Source organism: Nycticebus coucang, chromosome 3 (genome assembly GCF_027406575.1).
Source record: "Nycticebus coucang isolate mNycCou1 chromosome 3, mNycCou1.pri, whole genome shotgun sequence".
Classification (NCBI taxonomy): domain Eukaryota; kingdom Metazoa; phylum Chordata; class Mammalia; order Primates; family Lorisidae; genus Nycticebus; species Nycticebus coucang.
In genome coordinates this window covers 69222263-69244671 of record NC_069782.1, presented here as the reverse complement: position 1 = coordinate 69244671, position 22409 = coordinate 69222263, and the positions used below count along the sequence as shown (strand labels likewise).

At 45.0% G+C, this 22409-nt stretch overlaps 1 protein-coding gene across 6 annotated transcripts in view; it reads right to left on the bottom strand.

The window, feature by feature from the left end:
- The window catches only part of LOC128581490 (ultra-long-chain fatty acid omega-hydroxylase), a 76242-nt gene that overhangs the window by 8243 nt on the left and 45590 nt on the right, over positions 1-22409 (bottom strand). For all 6 annotated transcript variants that reach the window (XM_053584408.1, XM_053584410.1, XM_053584411.1 and 3 more), the window contains 9 exons: positions 19573-19679; positions 18013-18235; positions 13504-13648; positions 7234-7287; positions 6988-7115; positions 6707-6828; positions 2517-2784; positions 903-969; positions 661-790 (listed from right to left, as the gene is read on the bottom strand). In XM_053584408.1, coding sequence (XP_053440383.1) covers positions 661-790; positions 903-969; positions 2517-2784; positions 6707-6828; positions 6988-7115; positions 7234-7287; positions 13504-13648; positions 18013-18234 — 1136 coding nt within the window. In that variant the 5' untranslated portion in view covers position 18235; positions 19573-19679. The remainder of the gene's footprint in view (positions 1-660; positions 791-902; positions 970-2516; positions 2785-6706; positions 6829-6987; positions 7116-7233; positions 7288-13503; positions 13649-18012; positions 18236-19572; positions 19680-22409) is intronic.

The following is a 22409-nucleotide window of genomic DNA, read 5'->3' as shown; positions in this document are numbered from 1 at the left end:
TTAGTCAATGCCATGGTATGTTTTTAAAGAGCTTTTAAATTGTGAGGCTTTTTTGTGCTTCTCGAACCTGCCTTGAGAAGAATGTGACTAGCATAGCTGTGGGTCCAAGAACAGACCCAAACCCAACCCTTAGTTTGGAAGCAACTCCACTTTGATCAGCCAAGCCCAGCAGCAACAAGAGTAATGTGCAAACAAAAGAAAGAAACAGCCTTGGTGCCCATAGCTCAATAGTTAGGGCACTGGCCACATACACCAGGGCTGGTGGGTTTGAACCCAGCCCAGGCCTGTTAAACAATAATGACAACTATAAAAAAAAAAAGAAAGAGAGAGAGAGAGAGGGAGGGAGGGAGTGAGGGAGGGAGGGAGGCAGGAAGAAAAAAAGCTTGATGCAAACCCCTAGATGCAAACTCGAGTTTGGGGGATGTTTGTTATGCAGCATTATTGCAATAATTGTAACTAGAACACTCTGAGAAATCCTGCATTAGGAGGTGGGCATAGGCCTTATTATCAGCACCATTTTACTGTGGAAGACACTGGAATTCAGGAAGCTTAAATGATTTGTCTAAGGTCACACATCAAGTAAATTAGAGAGCAAAGACTCGCACGCACCCAAGACTCTGGCCTCAACCTGCCCCCATCATTCCCCCACCCAAAACTGACCATTCCAGCTCCTCTAGCTCCCGGCCTTTCATGACTTCCTGAATCTCTTCCCGGCACTTCTCCTGGTATTCTGGGTGCTTTGCCAAGTTGAACAGCACCCAGGATAGCCCACTGGATGTTGTGTCGTGACCTGAAGGCAGATGAAGTCGTCTGAATGGAGGCCGCCTGAAGACAGGTACAGATGCTATCTGCAGACAATGGTGCACCTCCCTGCCCTCCCTTGGCTTTGCCCTATTCCTCACCTTCGAACATGAAGGTGTCCGCCTCAGCTCGGATGTCCTCGTCCGACAGTTCCTTTCCATCTTCATCCTGGAATGGGCAGTAGAGGATGCTCAGCCCACTCATCCCACTTTCTGCATCCCAGGAGCTCCTCAAAAGTCAGATATCTCCCCCTCTCCTAACCCAAGCTGTGGGGGAAAGTATTCCACACAGAGGGAAATATGCAACTTGTCTAAGAAAGGTGAAAAGAGGGAAGGAGAGTCAAAAGTGAGCTCATTAAGTTGAGAAGCTTCTCCTAGAGGCGCAACAACAATCTTGTGATCAAGTTTTATGATCACCCTGGTATAAATGAGGAAACTGAAGCAGAAAGAGTTGAGTAATACAACCAAAGTCAAACTTCCACTAAGTAGACAGGGTGTGGTGACTCACACCAATAATCCCAGCACTTTGGGAGGCTAGGGTGGGAAGATCACTTGAGGCCAGGAGTTCATGACCAGCCTGGCCAACATAGCTAGACCCCATCTCTACCAAAAATTTTAAAATTAGCTAGATGTGTTGGTTCATGCCTATAGTACCAGCTACTCAGGAGGCTGAGGCAGGAGGATCACTTGAGCCCTGGAGTTCGAGGTTACAGTGAGCTATGACCACTGCACTCCAGCCTAAGTGAAGGAGCAAGACCCTGTCTGTCTCTAAAAGAGGCAGGGGCAGGACTGGAATTCACTCTCTGAATCCAGAACTCACGTACTGCTCAGAACTTCCACAAAAACGTTATACATGGGTGTCCATACACCTCTGCATGTGTCACCTCTCTTCCATCATTGTTATTGTTTTGGGCTGAATGGTACCCCGTCGCCTAGAATTCACAAGTCCTAACCCTCAGTACTGCAGGATGTGACCATGTTTTTAAAGAAGGTCTTTTCAGAGGCAATCAAGTTGAAAATGAGCTTGTTAGGGTGGTTCCTAATCTAATATGTCTGGCATAATTATAAGAAAAGATTAGGACAAAGATTATGCACAAAGAAAAAATGATGTACAGACATAGGGAAAAGATGGTCATCTACAAACCAAGGAGAGGGGCCTAGTACAGATTCATCCCTCATAGCCCTTAAAAGAAATCAATCTGAAAATGCTTTGATCTTGGCCTTCTAGCTTCCAGAACTATGGCAGAATAAATTTCTCTTGTTTAAAGCTACCCCATCTGGGGTGAGTTTGTATGGCAGCCTGAGCAAACTGATACAATAAGTCTTTTTATTTATTTATTTTCTTAGAGACAGGGTCTCATTATGTTGCCAAGACTGGAGTGAAGGCATGATCTTACCTCACTGCAACCTCAGAATCCAGGTTCAAGCCATCCTCCTTCCTCAGCCTCCTGAGTAGCTGAGACTACTGCATCACCATGCCCAGATAATTTTTCTATGTTTTGTAGAGATGAGGTCTCACTATGTTGCTCCAGGTGATCTCAAACTCCTGGCCTCAAGCAATCCTCTTGCCTTGACCTCCCAAAGTGCTGTGATTGCAGGCATCAGCCCCCAAGCCAGACCCTATGTGAGTTTTAACATTTATCATTTCACAGAGTTGGTGCCATTCATAGGGAGGCTGTCCTGGGCAGGGCTCCACCTCCAAGGGATCATCCTCACCTTGGCCAGGAGCAGCACATCAATGAAGTCCAAGGTCTTGCCCTGCTTGGCCTTCAGCCAGGCCTCAGCCCCCTGCTGGTGCAGTGCCCAGCGCCTCTCCTGGATGACCTCAGTGGTGAAGTGGTGCACAGTGTCACAGGCCTGCCTGAAACGCCACCCATCCGCCGTGCGGTAGTAGATGAAGTCCACGTAGTGGTGCAGGTGATATTGCCGTTTGACAGCCAGCGCACTCAACTCGATGATGGCTGAGATATAATCACTCATCTTCCTGCCACAGAGAAGAAGAACCATGAGCTTGCGTCCAGCCCCTAGCCCAGCCCAACCAGACCCACAGCTTGGCTAAGATAAGCCTCCTCTCTTGGCTCAGCACCCGTAACATTGTGGTTATGGCGCCAGCCACATACACCAAGGATGGAGGGTTCGAACCTGGCCCGAGGCCAGCTAAAAAATAATGACAACTGCAACAGAAAATAGCCTGGTATTGTGCCGGGCGCCTGCAGTCCCAGCTACTTGGGAGGCCGAGGCAAGAGAATCACTTAAGCCCAAGAATTTGAGGTTGCTGTGAGCTGTGATGCCACAGCACCCTACCAAGAGTGACATAGTGAGACTCTTTCTCAAAAAAAAAAAAAAAGCCTCCTCTCCCCCTTAGGCCATTGGGTAGATAACAAACAGAAGCCCTGTATTAACTCTTTGAGGGTGCAGGTGTGTGAAGGAGGTTGGGTTTTGGGGGGGTTGGTTGGTTTATTTTGGAGACAGGGTTTCACTCTGTTGCCCACACTAGGGTGCAGAGGCATCATTATGGCTTACTGCAGCCTGAAATTCCTGGGCTCAAGTGATCCTCCTGCCTTAGCCTCCCCAGTAGATGGCGCATGCCACCACACCTAGCTAATTTTTCTTTTTTAATGCTAGCTCCCTATTTTGTCTAGACTGGCCTAAGGAACTTATGGCCTTAAGCAATACTCCTGCCTCAGTCTACCAAAGTGCTGGGATTACTGGCATAAGCCACTGTGCCTGATCTATTTTCCTTTTTAATATTTTTATTTGAGATCTATGTATTTATTTATTTAGTCATTTGTGCTAGAGACAGGTCTCATTTCACCCAGGCTGGTCTTGAACTCATGGGCTGGAGCAATCCTCTTGCCTCGGCCTTCAGAATCACTGGGACTATAGGCACAAGTCACTATGCCTGGCTATGTTTTGTTTGTTTTTTGTATTCTTGATGCTCTGGTATCTTGGATATTGCTAACTGGGGAGAGATGCTCCTTGAAGGACTAGCCAGTTCTTAAAGAGAGTGAAAAACTCATCCTGGCTGGGCTTGGTGGCTCATACCTATTATACTAGCACTCTGGGAGGCTGAGGTAGGAGGATCAGTTGATGTCAGAAGTTCAATACCACCCCGAGCAAGAGCAAGACCCCTTCTCTATTAAAAATAGACAAAATTAGCTGGGTATGGTGGTTCATTCCTGTAGTCCCAACTGCTCAGGAGGGTGAGGCAGGAGGATCCCTTGAGTCTAGGCATTGGGGGTTGCAGCAAGCTATGATGATGTCACTTAACTCTTGCCCAAGTGACAGAACAAGACTCTGTCATTAAAAAAAAAAAAAAACTCATCCAAGATCATGCCTTTCATACAGAAACTAACCAGGGCTGAACACATACTCTAGCCTTAATCAGGCCGAGTCACTATCCTCCTTACCATCCCAGGGCTGGGTACCAGACAACTAAAGGCAGCTCCCACGTACCACAGAGCCTATTATTCAAACTGCCCAATCCTAAGCCTGCTTACTCTGCCCCACCCATTCATTCTCATGGAAACTGCACAAAAAGGCTTTTGCCCATGTTTTCTCATGACTAATTCGTGTGGCCTTGCATGCTATAATATGCCTCCTTTTCTTGAGAACAATAAAAAAAAAAAAACTAGCTTTTAAACATCAATCATTTCCTGATCTGCAGGCCTCAGTACCTGAATAAAACCAAAATCTCAGGCCCAAAGAGTGATAGGGACATAGCAATTATAGCATCACTAAAACCAAATGGCTAAAACCCTCAGAGTGGGAGAAAATATTTGCAAACCACATGTGTGATAAGGTAATGGTACCTAAACTAGATAAAGAACTCTTAAAACTTAATAATAAAAATGAAAATAATCCAATTTAAAAATGGGCAAAGGATCTGAATAGGCATTCTTCCAAACAAGATAAACAAATGACCAATAACCATGTGAAAAGATGCTTCACATCATTAATCATCAGGGAAATGCAAATCAAAACCACCATGAGATGTCACTTTACCCCAGCAGGATGGCCAGAATCAAAAAGACAAATAAAAACAAGTGGTCATGAGAGTGTGGAGAAGTTGGAACCCTCTGCCTCAAATTTAGGATTATGATGATGAAGCGCGGTGAGGATGAGGAAGAGGAGGAGGAGAAGAACTTGGAACCCTCATACACCACTGGTTGGAAAAGCGAAATGGTACAATCACTCTGTGAAAAAAAGTCTGGAATCCCTCAAAAGGTTAAAGATGAATTTACCATATGACCCAGCAGTTCCACTTCTAGGTATTAAGAGAAAATTAACAATATATGTTCACACATAACCTTATATAAGAATGTTTACAGCAGCATTATTCTTAATAGTCAAAAAATGAAAATAATGTTTATCAATGGGTGAATGGTGAAACAATTTGAGGTATTATGTGATAAATGAAATATTATTCATCAATGAAAAGAAATAAATTGCAGATGCGTGCTGCAACATGGATGAACCTTAGAAATTTCATGCTGAGTGAAACAAGCCAGAGAAAGTCTTTATGATTCCATCTATGTGAAAAATCTATGATAGGAAAATCTATGGAGGCAGAAAGTAAATGGATGATCACCTAGCAACAAGAAAAAGGAAGGCAGAGACTGCTAAAGTGTCTGGTGTTTCTTTGGGGAATGATGAAAATATTCTAAAGTTGATTATGGCAATGGTTGCACAACTCTGAATATACTAAAACTAATTCAATTGTGTACTTTGAGAAACTCTAACCAGCCTGGGCAACATAGAGAGAGATCCTATCTCTACAAAAAATTAAAAACCTTAGCCAGCGTAGTGGTGCATTTCTGTACTTAGCCTGTGTAACTGAGTGAGACCCTGTGTCTATAAAATAAATAAATAAATATTAAATTAAATTGTTAAATAAAATTAAGTGAAGCAGGTTTTCAAGGAGCTGTCCTTAGTCCTGACTGGAGCATGTTTACATGCATATAGTATAGTCTGTCATTTTCTCATTTTTTTATTTGTTCCTGGTTAACTGTTTGTCTTCCTGCCAAAATTTAAGTTCCAGAAGAGCAAAGCTTTGTCTGTCTTGTTGACTACTATATCCTCAATACCTAATCCAGAATTGGCACATAGTATGCATTCAGTAAATATCTCTTGGATTAATTAATTAATTAATTAATTACTAAGGTCATCTCTGCCTCATCCAACCAAAATATACCCCCAAAGAAACAAAGTCATCAGCTTGTTACTGAGAACCTACTGTTTGTTATAGACTTTACTTTCATTATCTACCTTATTCTTTATATCCCCACTTAGACTATAAGCCCCATGAAACTGTGACTGTCTGTTGCTCATAGCTATATCCTCAGCAGTTCTCATAGTGCTAGGCACATAGTAGGTACACAACGAATATTTGATGTATGAATGAACCAGGGGGATACTTACTTTATTTAATCACTCAACAAATATTCCCTGAGCATCTAACATATGCCAAGTCAGTGCAACAAATATTCACTCTTAAAGCATCCCTCAAAGAGTCAGACATTATCATCTTTGTTTTACAAACAAGGAAACTGAAGCTCAGAAAATGAGGGTGGAGGAGACACTGTGGAAAGATCACACACTCTTCATGAAAGAATGAAAAAAAAACTAACATTTCCTGAGCTCCTACTATATGTCAAGCTAGTGACTCACATAATCTCATTTAAGTCTCCCATGATGACTATAGAAAAGGAATTATGCTGTCCATTTTTTGAATAAGGAAACTAAGGCTCAAAGAGGTGATGTCCATTTCTTAGAACCACACATGGCCTGTTGTGGCAGAGCTTCTGCAGCCTAGGGTTGCCTAACACCCAGGAGTCCCCTTTCTCCTACTACCGCCTTGCCCCTGAAGCAGGGGGTTCCATCTTCCCCAGGAAGGTCACACTCACTCTTGGCAGTTGCTGTTGTGGCTGAAGACACACTTCTGAAGACTGTCCAGGGTCATGAGGCTGACATGCTCAAACATGTCGAGAGAGACCACCGAGCCCTCCACCAAACGCTGCCATTTAGCCTGGGGAAAAGGCACATGGTAAGTGGGTGTGGAGACCACTAATAGGGAGCTGGCCTAACAAGGATCTGGCTGCCCATTTTATAAAGAAGTGAGGTATTCTGACATCATATGACTTGCATGCGAGTTGCAGCCCAGACCAGTCTCACTCCCGGGACTCACATGCATAACATCCGTGCACTGGTTGAAGATCTTCATGTATGGTTTCAGGATGTCGAAGTGGAAGGCAGGTGTCAGCAGGCGGCGGTGCCGGCTCCACTTGTCACCCTTGCTGAGCAGCAGCCCATCCCCTGGGCCCAGAAGACTGAGGTTAAAGGCCTTGCCTGTTACTCTAAAACCCTCCAAGGAACCCCACACCCAGCTCTCTTCCCTGAAGCCCCAGCCCCAGTCTGCCCATTTGGCACTTACCTAGCCAAGGTTTTAGGAAGCCATAGAAAAGGTCATCCTTGGGGGCAATGGCAGCTGTGGAGAGGGAAGTTGCAATGATGACTCAAAACAAATTTCTGACCACTGACTTTTGATTATGACTTCCTGGGGCCTCCTTTCTGGGTTCTGACATTCCACCTCACCCTGCCAATTCATCCTCCACATCTGCCCCGGAAAGATCCCTATAACACACTGATCTGAACATGAACTTCCCCTGTTCAAATACCTCCCGTGGCTCCCCATTACTCTTGTAAGAAACGTTCAAGTTCAGCCCAGCATTAAAGGCCCTGACCCACCAGGCCCTTGTGTGTCTCTCCCATGTCATCCTCCAACATACACCGGATAACCCCATTCCCATGGCATGTTATCACGCCCCTCTAAACCTCTGGCCACGTTGTGCTCTCTATCCAGAGTAGCTTTCTTTATTTGAATCTCCCTCACATCCACCCTCCTTTATTCAGCTAGCTCAGGCCATCTGAATCACACCTTCTGTGCTCCCAGCCTCTAGCCTCATCCTCTCTAGTCTGTCCTTCATGCTGGCTCCATGGAGATCTTATCTGACCATGTGTTCCTGCTCACACACCCATCACCCTCACACACCAGCCACTCATCCCATTTTCAAAGCCCTGAATGATCTGCCCTTATCCAGACCTCTCTCATGACACCTCTATCCTCCACCACCTCCCTTTCAACATCACAGAACTAACATCAGAATTTTTCTCAGCTCCTCCCGAAGGTTTTGTGCTCTCTCTGCTCTAAATCTTTCCACTAGCTGCTCTCTTGGTCCCAAACATCTCTTCCCTCATGCTCTCAACTTGGATGCCCCTCTCTCTACCAATCACTCTTTGTTGCACCCACCGTGTTACAAGCCCCTTGTGGGGAGAGGCCATATTGATCACTGATATATGTTGGTGCTAAAAAATTTTTATCGACTGTAATCCTAGCACACCGGGAGACTAAGGCAAGAGAATTGCTTGAGGTCAGGAGTTTGAGAACAGCTTGAGCAAGAGCAAGACCCCTTCTCTAATAAAAATAAAAAAAATTAGTGGGGCATCATGGCACATGCCATAGTCCCAGCTATTTGGGAGGCTGAAGCAGGAGGATTGCTTGAGCCCAGGAGTTTGAGGTTGCAGTGAGCTTTGATGATGCAACTGCACTTTATTCAAGGTGACAAAGTAAGACTCTGTCTCAAAAAAAATTTTTTTATTGAACAAGTGGATCAATTAATCAGGGAATAGATGAATGAAAGAATAAATGGATGGATGGATGGATGGATGGATCCTCTTCTATAAATTGAACAAATTCAGGATTGAAAGGGCAGGGCCCAAGAAGGAAATACCTAAAACTCAGGCAATATCACTTTTACCTGAATGTGACTCAGCCACCTAAATACACGCACCCGAAGAATTTGCCAGTTGCTTGCCTACTCATCTGTCTTCTCCTTCTCTCACACAACACACCTCTTCTGCTGCCTTCCTGTGCCCAACCCATGCTGGGTGAAGCTGGGGACCCAATGATGGCTCAGTGCCACACCCTGACTAAAGGAGGAGCTCCCAGGTAGGGTGAGAAAGGAAAGCAGAGACAGATCATGCAATTATCAAGAAAGTAAAAATTGTGCCAGGTGCTAAACAAGGCAGAGAGAAAGGGCTGTTGGAAGTCAGGGCAGGATTCCTGGAAAGGAAGGTAAGCCTTGAAGGTCAATGGCTTCCCTGCTCAAACATCTCCTGTGGTTCCCTGTCACCCAGGATAAAGTACAAGCTCATTCACTTTGAAATCCAGTGTCTGCTTAACTCTGGGTCTCTCTTTCTACTACCCTTGACATATCACCTGGACTCCATTCATCACAGGCCACCGGAATTCCCTTGGAACTTTCATACACCTGCCCTCTTTTCACTAGCAGGACCCTCCATTTGGGACTCCTCACCTGGCAATTCCTATGCATCCTTCAAGGCCCAACTTCAAGAAACCTTCAAGATGCCTTCTTTAAGCCCTTTTCCCTGCTGAATCCTGGCTCTCCCATCCTCAGGTCCCTCCTCCACTCCAATCCTGACCATTTGTTGCCAGGAGAGTCTATGCCCAGGTTTCCTCTCACATTAGTTCCCCCTCCAGCACAAAGGGGAAGGAATGAAGGGGAGGGAGGGGGGAGGATGGAATTGGTGGGATTATACCTGCGGTGCATCTTACAAGAGTACATGTGAAACTTAGTAAATGTAGAATATAAATGTCTTAACACAATAACTAAGAAAATGCCAGGAAGGCTACCTTAACCAGTGTGATGAAAATGTGTCAAACAGTCTATAAAACCAGTGTATGGTGCCCCATGATCGCATTAATGTACACAGCTATGATTTAATAATAAGAAAAGAAAACAAAGGGGAAGGAATGCCTATTTTGGAGAAGACTGTAAGAAAAGCCTCCATCTGGTTCCCAGGGTGGAACACTTCTTGAATAGGAAGCTGTGGTTGAGCACTTAGGTTCTGGGACAGCTAGGTCTAGGTTCAAATCCCAGCCCTGCAACTAACTAGATATGTGAGTCTGGACATGTTATTACCACCAAAAGAGGAAATCAAACAATCCTCCCTCATGGCATCTCTATGTGACTCGATTAGCTACTGTTCCTGGCACAGGGTGGGTGCTCATTGAAGATGTGGGTACATAAATGAATAAATGACAAACTGTTGGCTATTTTTATTACTGTAATTGCAATGAGTCCTTATTGCCTCAAGAACTTGTGATATGAATACTTAGGTGCCCAACTGGTGAAAAAAAAAACGCACAGCCACTGTGAAAACAGCAAAATGGTTCCTTAAAAAGTTAAACATAGAATTACCATATGACCTGACAGGTCATGGCTGACAGGGTGATGTTAGTTCTGTTCTACTTCTAGGTATCTACCTAAGAGAAATGAAAACATATCATCACACAAAAACTCCAACAAGTATGCTCATAGTAGCATGGTTCACAGCAGCCAAAATGTGGATATCACCACCCCAGTGCCCGTCAATGGATGGATGGATAAACAAAATGTGGCCCATCCATCCAGTGCAGTATTATTCATCCATAAAGAGGAATGACATTCTGAGCAACCCCTACAAAACAATAAGAAAAATTAGTTGGCCACAGTGGTGTGAGCCTATAGTTCCACCTTCTTGGCAGGCTGAGGCAGGAGGATCACTTGAGCCCATGAGTTTGAGGTTATACTGAGCTATAATAACACCATGGCATACTAGCTGGGCAACAGAATGTCAAAAAAAAAAAAGCACTGACACCTGCTACAACGTGAATGAACCTCAATGCTGAGTGGAAGACACCAGACACAAAGGGCCACATTTTATATGCTTCCTCGACAGAATAGACAAATCCAAAGAGAGAACATAAATGTGAGGTTATCACAGGGTAGGAGGGAGGAAGAAATGGAAAGTGATTACTTCATGAGAATAGGGATTTTATGGGGCAATTAAAAATTTTGAAACTAGAAAGAGCTGGTGGTTGCACAATGTTAGGGGTACACTAAATACCACTGATTGTTCACTTAAAATGGTTAATTGCATGATATATATTTTTTGCTTAGATACAAAAGAGTATATAAAAGCAAGCTATAATTATATGCCTATTATGTCATGAATCATCCTCTACAAAGCATTTTTACCTACTTTCTTTTATTAATATTCCCTATTCTGAAGATTCATAAGATGATGAGGAAACAGAGGCTCCAAAAGGAGCTGTGCCTGCCTCCTGGCCCAAGGGCTGTGTGGATCCAAGCCCAGAGCAGCAAGTCTCCCCTCCCATGAGGGATGGATTTTGTGACTTGGGGACGGGCCTGTCCGATGCTAGGCAGAAGCACCCGAGGGCAAGGAGGCCTTACCTCAGGCTGACTCAACAGTCCCACCCTCTCCATCCTTGAGTTCCCTATCCAGAGGATGCCCTACCTGTCCTGAAGGAGGGAAGGGCAGGGGAGGAGAAATCAAGAGCCTGAGCATCTACTAAGTGCAAGGCCCATGCTGGAGGCTCTACTCCTTAGTCAACTTGGAGACTAATGGCTATACAGAATGGTGCTCAAGAAGCTGATGCTCTAAGAAGGGAGGAGGGAGAGGGGGGAGGAGAAAGATAAAGAAGAAAAAAGGGGAAACAGAACATATTCTTCTTAGCAAAGTATCTCAAGAATGGAAGAAAAAGTATCCAACATACTTTCATATGAAAGCTATAACACAATTATAGCCCAAGAATATGGGGGAAAGCGGGGGGGGGAGGCTGGATGGAGGGAGGGTAATTGGTGGGACCACACCTACAGTGCATCTTACAAAGGTGCATGTGAAATTTACTAAATGTAGAATATAAATGTCTTAATAACTAAGAAAATGCTATGAAGGCTATGTTAACCAGTTTGATGAAAATACTTCAAATTGTATATAAAACCAGCACATTATACCCCATGATTGAATTGATGTACACAGCTATGATTTAATTTTTAAAAAGGGGGGGAAGAAAGAGAGAAAGAAAAATAAAAAATGTATGTAACTGGGCACAGAGGCTCATGCCTGCAACCTCAGCACTTTGGGAGGCCAAGGTGGGAGGATCACTTGAGGCCAGGAGCTCAAGACTAGCCTGACCAACATAGCAAGACCCCATTTCTACAAAAAAATATTTTTTGAAAAATCAGCCAGTTGGACCAGGCATGGTGGCTTACGCCTATAATCCTAGCATTCTGGGAGGCTGAAATGGGTGGATTGCTGGAAGTCAGAAGTTCGAGACCAGCCTAATCCAGAGCAAGACCCCCTCTCTAAAAACTAGAGGGATATTGTGGTGGGTGCCTGTTGTGTCAGCTACTTGGGAGGCTGAGACAAGAGGCTCACTTGGGCCCAGGATTTGGACGTTGCTGTGAGCTACGATGTTACAGCGCTCTACAGAGGCAACATAGTAAGACTCTGTCTCAAAAAAAAAAAAAATCAGCTGGCCATGGTGGCACACACCTGTACTCCTAGCTACTTGGGAGGCTGAGATGGAAAGACCACCTGAGGTCAAGAGTTCAAGGCTGCACTGAGCCATGATCACACCACTGCACTCCAGCCTTGGTGACAGACCAAGATCCTGTCTCTAAAAAAATAAGAAAAAAGAAGAACAAGTATATTAAAAAGGCAGAAGTGGAAACTCTTACTAGTACCTAGCCACATTATATTATTCAGTCCTCACAATTGCCCCCAGTTTGCAGTTCAAAAATAGTGTCCCTGAGAAGTTAGATGAATGTGTGTAAGATAGAATTCAAACTCTGCCCACCTGAGTCCTGGTCCAGGGCTCTTTCCATCCCATGGAAGAACCACTTCTCCCAGGGTCTGGGATTTCCCCTTAGCTTGGTAAGGACTGTCGTCTTTTCATAAACACAGTAACAGGGGACAAAGAGTTATGGGCAAGGGAAGAATAACAGCCCCATCCTCCTTCACAGCTCCCAGGGGTAAGCCCTGGAAACAGTCTCCAGATGTGCATTTGTAGAGGCCCAAGATGGGGCCAGAAATCCTAAAGTTCCTGGAGCTCTTCTCTTCCCATCCATTCTCTCTCAAATGCCCCCCAGTGCCTCTGGAGAAGCCCAGATGTATGCAGGTCTAGGCTATAGATCTAGAGCCACACTTATTAGGAAAATAGAGCTGGACACAGACAAACCTAGCCCTGAAGAGCTAGGACTAAGAACAGGAAAGTCCAGAAGAGAGAGCTATAGTCTATTTGGGGAGTCAGGGAAGGATTTCTGGGGAAAGAGGCCACTGGAGTGAGTGTTGAAGGCAGAGCAAGAGCTTGCCACACTTGGGAAACCCACACTTTGGGAGGGGTGTAGACTGCAGAAGGAAAGAGCAATCCTTCCACTTCTCCCTCCCTAACAATCAGAGCCAACCCAGGTGATGAAAGGAGGCCACAGACCGGCCATGGTGAGTGTCAGAACCCAAATGATGGGAGTGCCACGGCATGGAATTAAGCAACACCTACTTAACAAAACCTTAAGTGAGTAACTGCCCATCTGAACATGCCTGGCTCTGACTTCCAGATAGGAGTACAATCCTTTACAGTTTCTGGGACTCTTAGTCATTGTGACATCTTTGTTCATGCTGCTCCCACCATCTGGACTGCCATTCCTATGAACTCCTATTCATCCTTCAAAGCCCTGTTCAAATGACCCTTCCATTGGATAGCCTACCTGCCTTACATCCCCAAGTGGGCTCTAAGAGTTGAAGGCTCACCCATTGTTCAGAAGCCCAGTCCACCTACCTGAGGCACCTACCACAGGCTTAATGTAATCAGGGTGGACCAGAACCAACAGTGGCAAGATGGGCCCCATCCACACCAAAATCACATGGTGCATGTTGTCCAGCACTTTCTTCTCATCTTGAAGGCCTGTCTCATTGGGAAGGTACTGTAAGAGGTAAGAGAGAGACAGTGAGGAGGTGCTCAGCCTCAGCTTCCCCCCATCTCTCCCTCTTAGGGTAGTTGAGAGGATTCATGAAATAAGAAAGCAAGAGCCCCCACAAAGACCTGATGCATGGCTGGTGTTTATGAAATAAAAATAGGTGCTGGGTACAGTGGCAACATAGCAAGACCCCATTTCTAAAAAAAAATTAAAAGGAAGCTGGGCATGGTGGTGCACACCTATGGTCCCAGCTACTGTGTATGCCAAGATGGGAGGATCACTTGAGGCCCGGAGTTCCAGGCAAGTATGGGAACATAGCAAGACCCCATCTCTAAAAAAATAAAATAAAAATCTTGGCTAAGTGTAATGATGCACACCTATAGTTCCAGCCATTCAGAAGGCTGAGGTGGGAGATCACTTGAGTCTAGGAGTTCAAGGCTACAGTTATCAAATCCCTGCACTCCAGCCTGAGTGACAGAGCAAAACCCTGCCTCAAAAAAAAAATAAAGGAAAATAAAAGAAGGAAGAAGGAAGGAAAAAAGGAAGGAAGAAGGGCAAACACAATGATGATAGTAGTTGGCATTGATCAAGTGCTTGCTATGTAAATAATATTAGTACTATTGTTACCTTTAACACACACAGGCTTGTATTGTGGGAACTTCTCATATATTGACACATTCAACCTGCACAAGAACCCTGTGAGGGCATTGCTATTATTTTTCTCATTTTACTTTTCTCAAGCAAGAAGGTCAAATGGTTTGTCTGAAGTTACAAATGAGTAAGTGACTGTCCTGGTTTGGACTGTCCCAGGAGCAGGTCCTAAAACAATGGTTCTAGGGTAAGTAGTTTATTGGGAATTGATCAGAAAAAAAAAAAAAAAAACACATAGTCAGGGTTCTGGGATAGAGAGACACAGAGGGACGGTAACCTGTAAAGTGTGGGTTGTCAAGGAAGTTACCATCACAGGTAACTGGAGCTTAGTCCCCCCACTGGGTGAGTCTTTGACTCTCAGAGCCCATCTGGGATTCTAGGCAGGTGGGCTATCCAGAGGTAGGGTCATTTGAATAGGGCTTTGAAAGATAAATAGGAGCTCATAGAAATGGAAATCCAGATTATAGGAATAGCATGGGCAAAGATCTGACAATGACTAAGAGTCCCATGAACCCTGATGGAATGTCCATCTACCTGGAAATCAAGAGTCAAACACGTTCAGATAGGAAGTTGTTTGTCTAGAGTTTGGGAGTTTTGGAGGATGATGTAGAGCAGGGTACTTCACAGTCATCCCACCCCAGAGCAAGGGAGCTGGGATGCTTACCCATCAACATCCATTAGTAATTATTTGAGGGCTGCTCCCGGGGGGGGGGGGGCATTAATTCCCAGGTTCACAGTAAACATAGGCAAAGTGGACTACAGCAACCAGAGTAAGCCCTAGTGTGGCAGCAGAATTCAAGCCATTGCATCATGAAATGGGTTTAGAAAACATGGGGTAGGGGGCTGACATCATTTACTACAATGGCAAAGCCAGTATCTGAACACAAGCCACTCAGCTACTGTACTACTCTTCATCAACCTGCCCTATGAGGCAGAAACTCTTCAGACTCAATGTCAGATGGATCTGAGTTCAAACCCACCTTCAGCAGCTATGTGCTTTGGGCAAGTCACTTAACCTCTCTAAGCTTGAATCCACACAAGAGCAATTCATCCTGATTTCACCTATCATGAGAATTAGGGGAGAGCTTTGATATAAGGGAGCCTACCCCAGTGTCTGGCCAGCAACATGACCCAGCAATTGTCAAAGCAATGAATGAACAAATGACTCCTGTCTAAGTTCTGTGTCTCCTTTTCTGTCAGGCTCAGCCTTGAGCCTGTCCACATGTAAAGGAAATTGTGGCTCACCCAGCCCCCATGGGCCCAGAATGTTGTCTGAACCCACAATGTCTAGGCTGGGCTTCAGAGCTAGGCTTGGCCAACAGCCTCTAAGACAACTCTCAAGTCCAGAGAGAGCTTCCTAGAGTAAGAGCATTAGAGATGCAGCATGATAAATGAATAGAAGTGTATCTAGCAGAGAAGAACATTCTGGACAGAGGGCACAGTTTTAGCAAAAGCCAAGCAGGTGGGAAGTCCTCGTTATAGAAGCGGGAAGTCCTCGTTATAGAAACAGGAAGTCATTTCTTAGGACTAGCAGGGAATGCTATCTAAATGGCTTTGAACACCAGCCTTTTCCTGAATGGCAATAGGGAGCCATGGATGGTGTGTGAGCAGGGAAGGGACGTGGCTGGATTCAAGAATCACTCTGTGGGCAGCACCTGTGGCTCAGTGAGCAGGGCGCCGGCCCCATATACCGAGGGTGGCGGGTTCAAACCCAGCCCTGGCCAAACTGCAACAAAAAAATAGCCGGGCATTGTGGCGGGCACCTGTAGTCCCAGCTACTAGGGAGGCTGAGGCAGGAGAATTGCCTAAGCCCAGGAGTTGGAGGTTTCTGTGAGCTGTGTGACGCCACGGCACTCTACTGAGGGCAATAAAGTGGAACTCTGTCTCTACAAAAAAAAAAAAAAAAAAATCACTCTGCAGCCAATATGGGGGGTAAGCTGGAGGGTTGAGACAGAAGGCAGCTGGGCCATGGCTCAGAAGGAGAGGTAAGGCCTGAGCAAGTCACTTAACTCTTGGGAAAGAGAGGAGATTCTGGCACAAACCGGTAAAACTTGGTGAGTCATGTCCCCGGAGGTAGGAAGGGCTAGGAAACTCTCTTCCTTCTAGGCTCTTCACTCTGAGATAATTCCAAAAACTAAATACAGTGTTCTTTGAGCTATTAAGTGGAAATGTGTCGCCTCATTCTTTCTTCAGAAACACTCAGTTCAAGCACTACCTAAATTATTTCTAAACTCACTTGATATTTCCAGTCTGGGCAGGACCAAGCAGTTGAGCACACACATCCACCACTCTGCCCCTGATGTGTACCAGGCCTGGTGCCAAGCACATCATGATTACAACTCCAAGGAATCCTCCCCCCAAAAAATCTCATCAGATTGTTAAGAATTAGTGTAGTCTCAGACCAGGCGAAGTGGCTCATGCTTTTAATCCTAGCACTCTGGGAAGCCAAGGCAGGAGGATGGCTTGAGTTCAGGAATTCAAGACCAGCCTGAGCAAGAGCGAGACCCCATCTCTACTAAAAATAGAAAAATTAGCTAGTTGTGTGGCAGGTGCCCATAGTGCCAGCTACTTGGGAGGCTGAAGCAGGAGGATCACTGGAACCCCGGAGTTTGAGGTCGCAATGAGCTATAGTGACAGAACTGTACTTTAGCCTAGGCAATAGAGCAAGACTCTGTCTCAAAAAAAAAAATAAAGAATTAGTATAGTCTTTATATTGCAGATGGGGAAACTGAGGCGCAAGTCCATTAAGTACCTTGCTCAAGATCACATAGGCAGGACATGGTAGAGGTGGGCCTTGAACCCAGGACTCCAAAGTCCACACTGGTAACCACTTCCCAAGTCTGCCTCTCCAAAGTGCACCTCCAAGCTTGGGATGAAGCCTAGTCTGGAAAGATGACCAGCAACTGCCCTTCAAATTCTTGGAAGCCCAGAAGGCAGGCAGGTGAGCCCAGCAGACAAGGAGGGCCTGGACTCTAGGGCCCCACTAGAAGCTCATCACTCTTAGGGGTCTGGATTTCTCTCTTCTGATCTCTGAAGCCTTTTTATAAAAGTACAGGCTGTCTCATCCAGAAACAAGAGGCCACAGAGGGTAGAACTAAGAGCAGGGATGCTAGAACCAGACAGCCTGTGTTTGAACCCTGGCTCTGCCACTTACAGGCTGTGTGAGTTAGAGCCAGCTACTTAACTTCTCTGTGCCTCAGTAATCTCAGGTGCAAACTGGGGGTAGTCATGGGACTTACTTCCTAGAATTGTCGAGAGGACTAAATGAGTTAATCTTGGTCTGGAAAAATACTTAGCATGTATACATAAAATAAAAAATAAAATGCAAGGAACAGGTGAGAGTCTTGACTTGGGACTACAGCATTCAAGGGAGAGAGAGTGGAAAGACACTGTTGGTAGGACTAGAGTAACGAACTCTACAGAAATGCCCCTCTTCTCCCTGCCCCAGGGTTCTATATTCCACACGTGAAATACTTGTTGCTGTAGCAATAGCTATAAAATTATAAAGAGAACTCCTCTTTAAAATCAGTTCTGCCTCATTCTAGCTGTGTGACCTTGGGGTAAAGGCTTGCCTACTCTAAGCTTCAGTGTCATGCTCCTAAAATAAATCTGTTCACAGCCCCAGCAAGACTCTTGGGAGATGTGGGAGGGCAGCAGCCCCCCATCCTTACTGAATACCTTACACCTGCCTCACCCCAACCCTGCCCAGCTGCACTCACCATGCCCAGGTGACCCAGCAGCCAATTGCGCCGGGGTGGCTGAGGGAAGAAGCGCAGCCGGCGGCAGGTGATGTAGAAGCTCCAGCAGAGCCTCAGGAACTGCAGCAGCAGACGGAAGAAAAAGAAGAGCAGGAAGAGGAGCAGGGCAGACACAGTGTATATGCGGAACGTCGTCTTCTCCAGCCTCAGCAGGTGTAGCAGGTGGTCGGTGATGGGTAGCATCCTGGGGAAACACAGAAGGTGGGGAGGATTCGGGTCAGTGCTGGTGGGGACCACTCTCCAACCATACATATGTGTGCCACACACACAACGACCTGTGGGGTGTGTGTGACACACACAGCAAGTGCAGCCCAGACACTAGTGTTACCTCTTCATCCACCAGGCATTGACCTCCAGCCAGCCAGCTGGACAGATACACCTGACTCCCCACTTCTATGCCCTCGGCCTTGACTCTTGCAAGGGCATGCCTCTTAACTTCTCTACCATAAGGTTGCCCATGCACAGCTGGGCAGAGTCCTCAGAAACTAAGACACACACACACACCCCACCACCACACAAAGGAGCGACAATCAACCAATGACTGGTGAGCATTGGTGGGTAAATAGCCCAACTCCCACTTCCCTCGGGCTAGATAGGGTAAGTTCCACACTCCATCAGAACTTCCCCAGTGGAGTTAAACTCCAGTAACCTACAGTAGAAACTTTCTCTATTAGCTGCCTCCCTTCACTCTGTTTCTTCTTGTTTTGTTTTTTTCAATTGAGGTGAGATCCTCATAACACAAAATTAACCATTTTAAATGGAATAATTCAGTGGCATTTAGGACATTCATAGTGTTGTGCAACCACCACCTCTACCTAGTTTCAGAACATTTTCATCACCCCAACAAAAAAACCCGTCCCCATTAGCAGTCACTCCCCCTTCTCCCCTCCCCACAGGCCCTCACCACCACCAATCTACTTTCTGCCTTTATGGATTTAACGATTTTGATATTTTGTGTAAGTCAATTGTATTCTACGTGGTTTCCTATGTCTGGCTTCTTTCACTTAGCATCATGGTTTGTGTTTGTTTGGTTTGGGGGGGATTTTGTTTTTTGTGTTTTGTGGCCCAGGCTGGAGTGCAGTGGTGCAATCACACAGTTCACTGCAGCCTTGAACTCCTGGGCTCAAGAGACTCCTGCTTCAGCCTCTTGTAGCTGGGACTACAGGTGAGCATCACCGTGCCAGCTAGTTTTTCTTATGTTTTGGAGAGATGGGATCTCTCTATGTTACTCAGGATGATCTCAAATTCCTGGCCTTAAGCGATCCTCCTAACTCAGCCTCCCAAAGTGCTGGGATTACAGGTGTGAGCCACTGCACCTGGCCTAAGCATAATGTTTTTGAGGTTCATCCACAAGTATCAAGTTTCAGTCCTTCATTTCTTCTATTGCTGAATAATATTTCATTGGATGGATCTATCCCATTGTGTTTACCCTTTCACCTGCTGATTTGGGCTATTTCTGTCTTCTGGTTATTGTGAAATACACTAATCTGGACATGTGTGTACGTTTGGTTGTTTGAGTACCTGTTTTCAATTCCTTGAGTTTCAGTTTCTTCTTCCTTACTGGTATTTTCTGTGATTACTTCCCAAATAGACTTCTTGCATTCAAATCCTTGCCTTAGGGTCAGGCCCTGAAGGAACAAAAACAAAGTGAGTAGGTGACAATAATATGAATGAAACCAGAAGTTTATCCTCTGCCACACACCCCTCTCGGAGCCACGCAAGCCTCAAGTCACGGGATCGCACACAAGTCCTCAGACGTAGGTTCTATTATTCTCTCCAGTTTCTTTTGTGTGTGTAGTTTTTTTTCCATACTAGCAAAATACTTTTATTATTCAATAGGACAAGGAAAGTTTTTGGATTTGGGGGTTTTTTTTTTTTTTGTTTTTTTGAGACAGAGTCTCACTTTGTCACCCTTGGTAGAGTGCCACGTTGTCATAGCTCACAGCAACCTCAAACTCTTGGGCTCAAGTGATTCTCTTGCCTCAGCCTCTGGAGTAGCTGGAACTATAGGCACCTGCTACAATGCCTGGCTATTTTTAGAGACAAGGTCTCACTCTGGCTCAGATTGGCCTCAAACCGGTGAGCTCAGGCAATCCACCCCCCTCAGCCTCCCAGAGTGCTAGGATTACAGGCATGAGCCATGGCACCTGGCCAGAAAGATTTTTTGGTGCATACCAAAGTTAAGGGCAGTAGAAGAATAAGGGGATTAACAGGATTTCTATGCACTTTTGATGACAATAAAAAGTTAACAATACCAACTGTTTGCCATAAAACTTATAAATTATAACTCCCCAGAAACACATATATAAATGATCATAGTTTTAAAATCTATAAAAGTAAAAAGTACACAGTTGGAAGCTCTAATGCCTACTCCATCTTTAATATAAAATTGTAAACATTTATTTTCACAAAGCAAATGTGTATAATAAATGTCCAAGCACCCTTCTTTTCTAAGTCGTGACTCCTGGAAGACAGGGCTGTGCACAGAAGCAGCCATCTCCTCCCCTGACTCCCAAAGCCAGATTTGTAAATAAAGCCATGGGCAGCTCCTGGGGGACCCCAAGAATCACATTTTATTGCTATGACATTGCAGCAAGCGAGGAGCCCCAGGAAGTGTGGCCAGCCCAGGACTAAAGCACAGTGCAGGGACCTGTGAGTGCCCCATGCCCAGGGGACAGAGGCAGGAGGCAGGAGGCAGGCAGCAGTCAGAGGGAGACAGGAGAGGAAAAGGATCCACACAAAGCTGTCAGCCCTATTTTTTGCAGAAAACCCCCTGAAGTCATCCTCTTCCAATTGGGGAACTCACTCAGAGGGTAGAGTCTTCACTGGCTTTATGATTCATCTCCTCTGAGAGCTAGACTAAACATATGGGAAGACAGGGAAGGTGTTTTAAGGGGAAATGGCCCATACACAACCCAAGGGGGCACTTGGCTATTAGAAAAGAAAATCTGAGGGTCTAAGGAACCTCAGTGAGAAAGACATGGCTGGTGAAAAATAATCACCAATGTGTGTACAACCTTCTCAGCCCCTTAAAGTGACTTGGGCTTGTCGTGTGAATACTTTTCTTGGCTCAATTCTTCGCATATTATGCTCCTTGAATGATCCATTTTTGCCGCACCCCCGGCATCAAGCCGTGGCGGGATGGCTCTGTCCGCGTTGTAAAAACTGTGGTAAGGCGGTGGGTGCTCCTCGGAGCGTTGCCCCCAGTCCCCCTGGTTTGCGACAGCAGCGCATAAGTTGCCTAGCATGCCTTTTAGTGAACGTAGGAAGTCATGAGGTGCGGCATAAAAGCCTAAGAAACTTTTACCCTGAAACCTGTCTGTTCAGTTGAATGACTGATTATTGCCTGATTGTTTTGAGAAACTAAGAATAAACACAGTGACTTACTGATCCACAATTAAACACAGCAAGTATGGCTGTGCCGGACTCAGTGGCTCCAAGAGAGCCTATACAACAGCACGTCCCCACCATAAATGTCAGTGAATTGAAATAGTACATCGAGAGAATGCAGACACGGCAAACAGGATGTTCCAACATGACACCTCCAGCAGTAGAACTTTACTTAGAAAAATGTCTTACTTCACTAATTTTCATATGTAACACAAATCAATAGAGTAGTTTAATGCCTAACAAGCAATTAACTATAAATCAAAATATAGTTACTAATTAGAGTAAAAATATATAGAAGTAGTCAAACATTATACATAAAAGAATATGTTCAGCTGTTTTTAAGAGAGATCATAAGAAACTGAGACCAATTAAAGAACTAAGAGAAGTTACAAGCCTTGACATTCCTAGATAAGGAGAAGCAACCAGGTGTTACTAATGAAACCACTTCTTTAGAACAAAAACCTTAAAAATATACAGTACATCAAAAGAATATCCACCCACCCTTTCCCCCTATCTCTAACCTTGTCTTTCCTAACCTCACTTTCAATATAGTTTAGTTTTCATACAATATCCTTTTATTTCTCATGTTTCCTTCACACTTTAATCACTTATATGATTCATAATAAACCTCTAATCATAACAACTATATATAATCATGAAACTAAAACTATGAAAGAAAGTAGTGTTATATATTAAAAAACACATTTCAACTTTAGATAAAAGGAGCTAAGAAGTAACTGCTGCTTATCAGCTACCTCACAGCTGCCATTTGTTCCCCCTTGCAGGCAAAACACTGTGAAAGATAGATGGTTGAATGCCTGCGTTTGTAAGACAAGATAAGAACTTGTGACCATCTGCAAGTCATAAAAATGTCTTTTGTGATTTGTAATGCTTTGTCAAAAATGTATAAAAGACACTCTTAAAAATCAGTAAAGTTACAGCTACTTTGTAGTCTGTCAAAAACCATC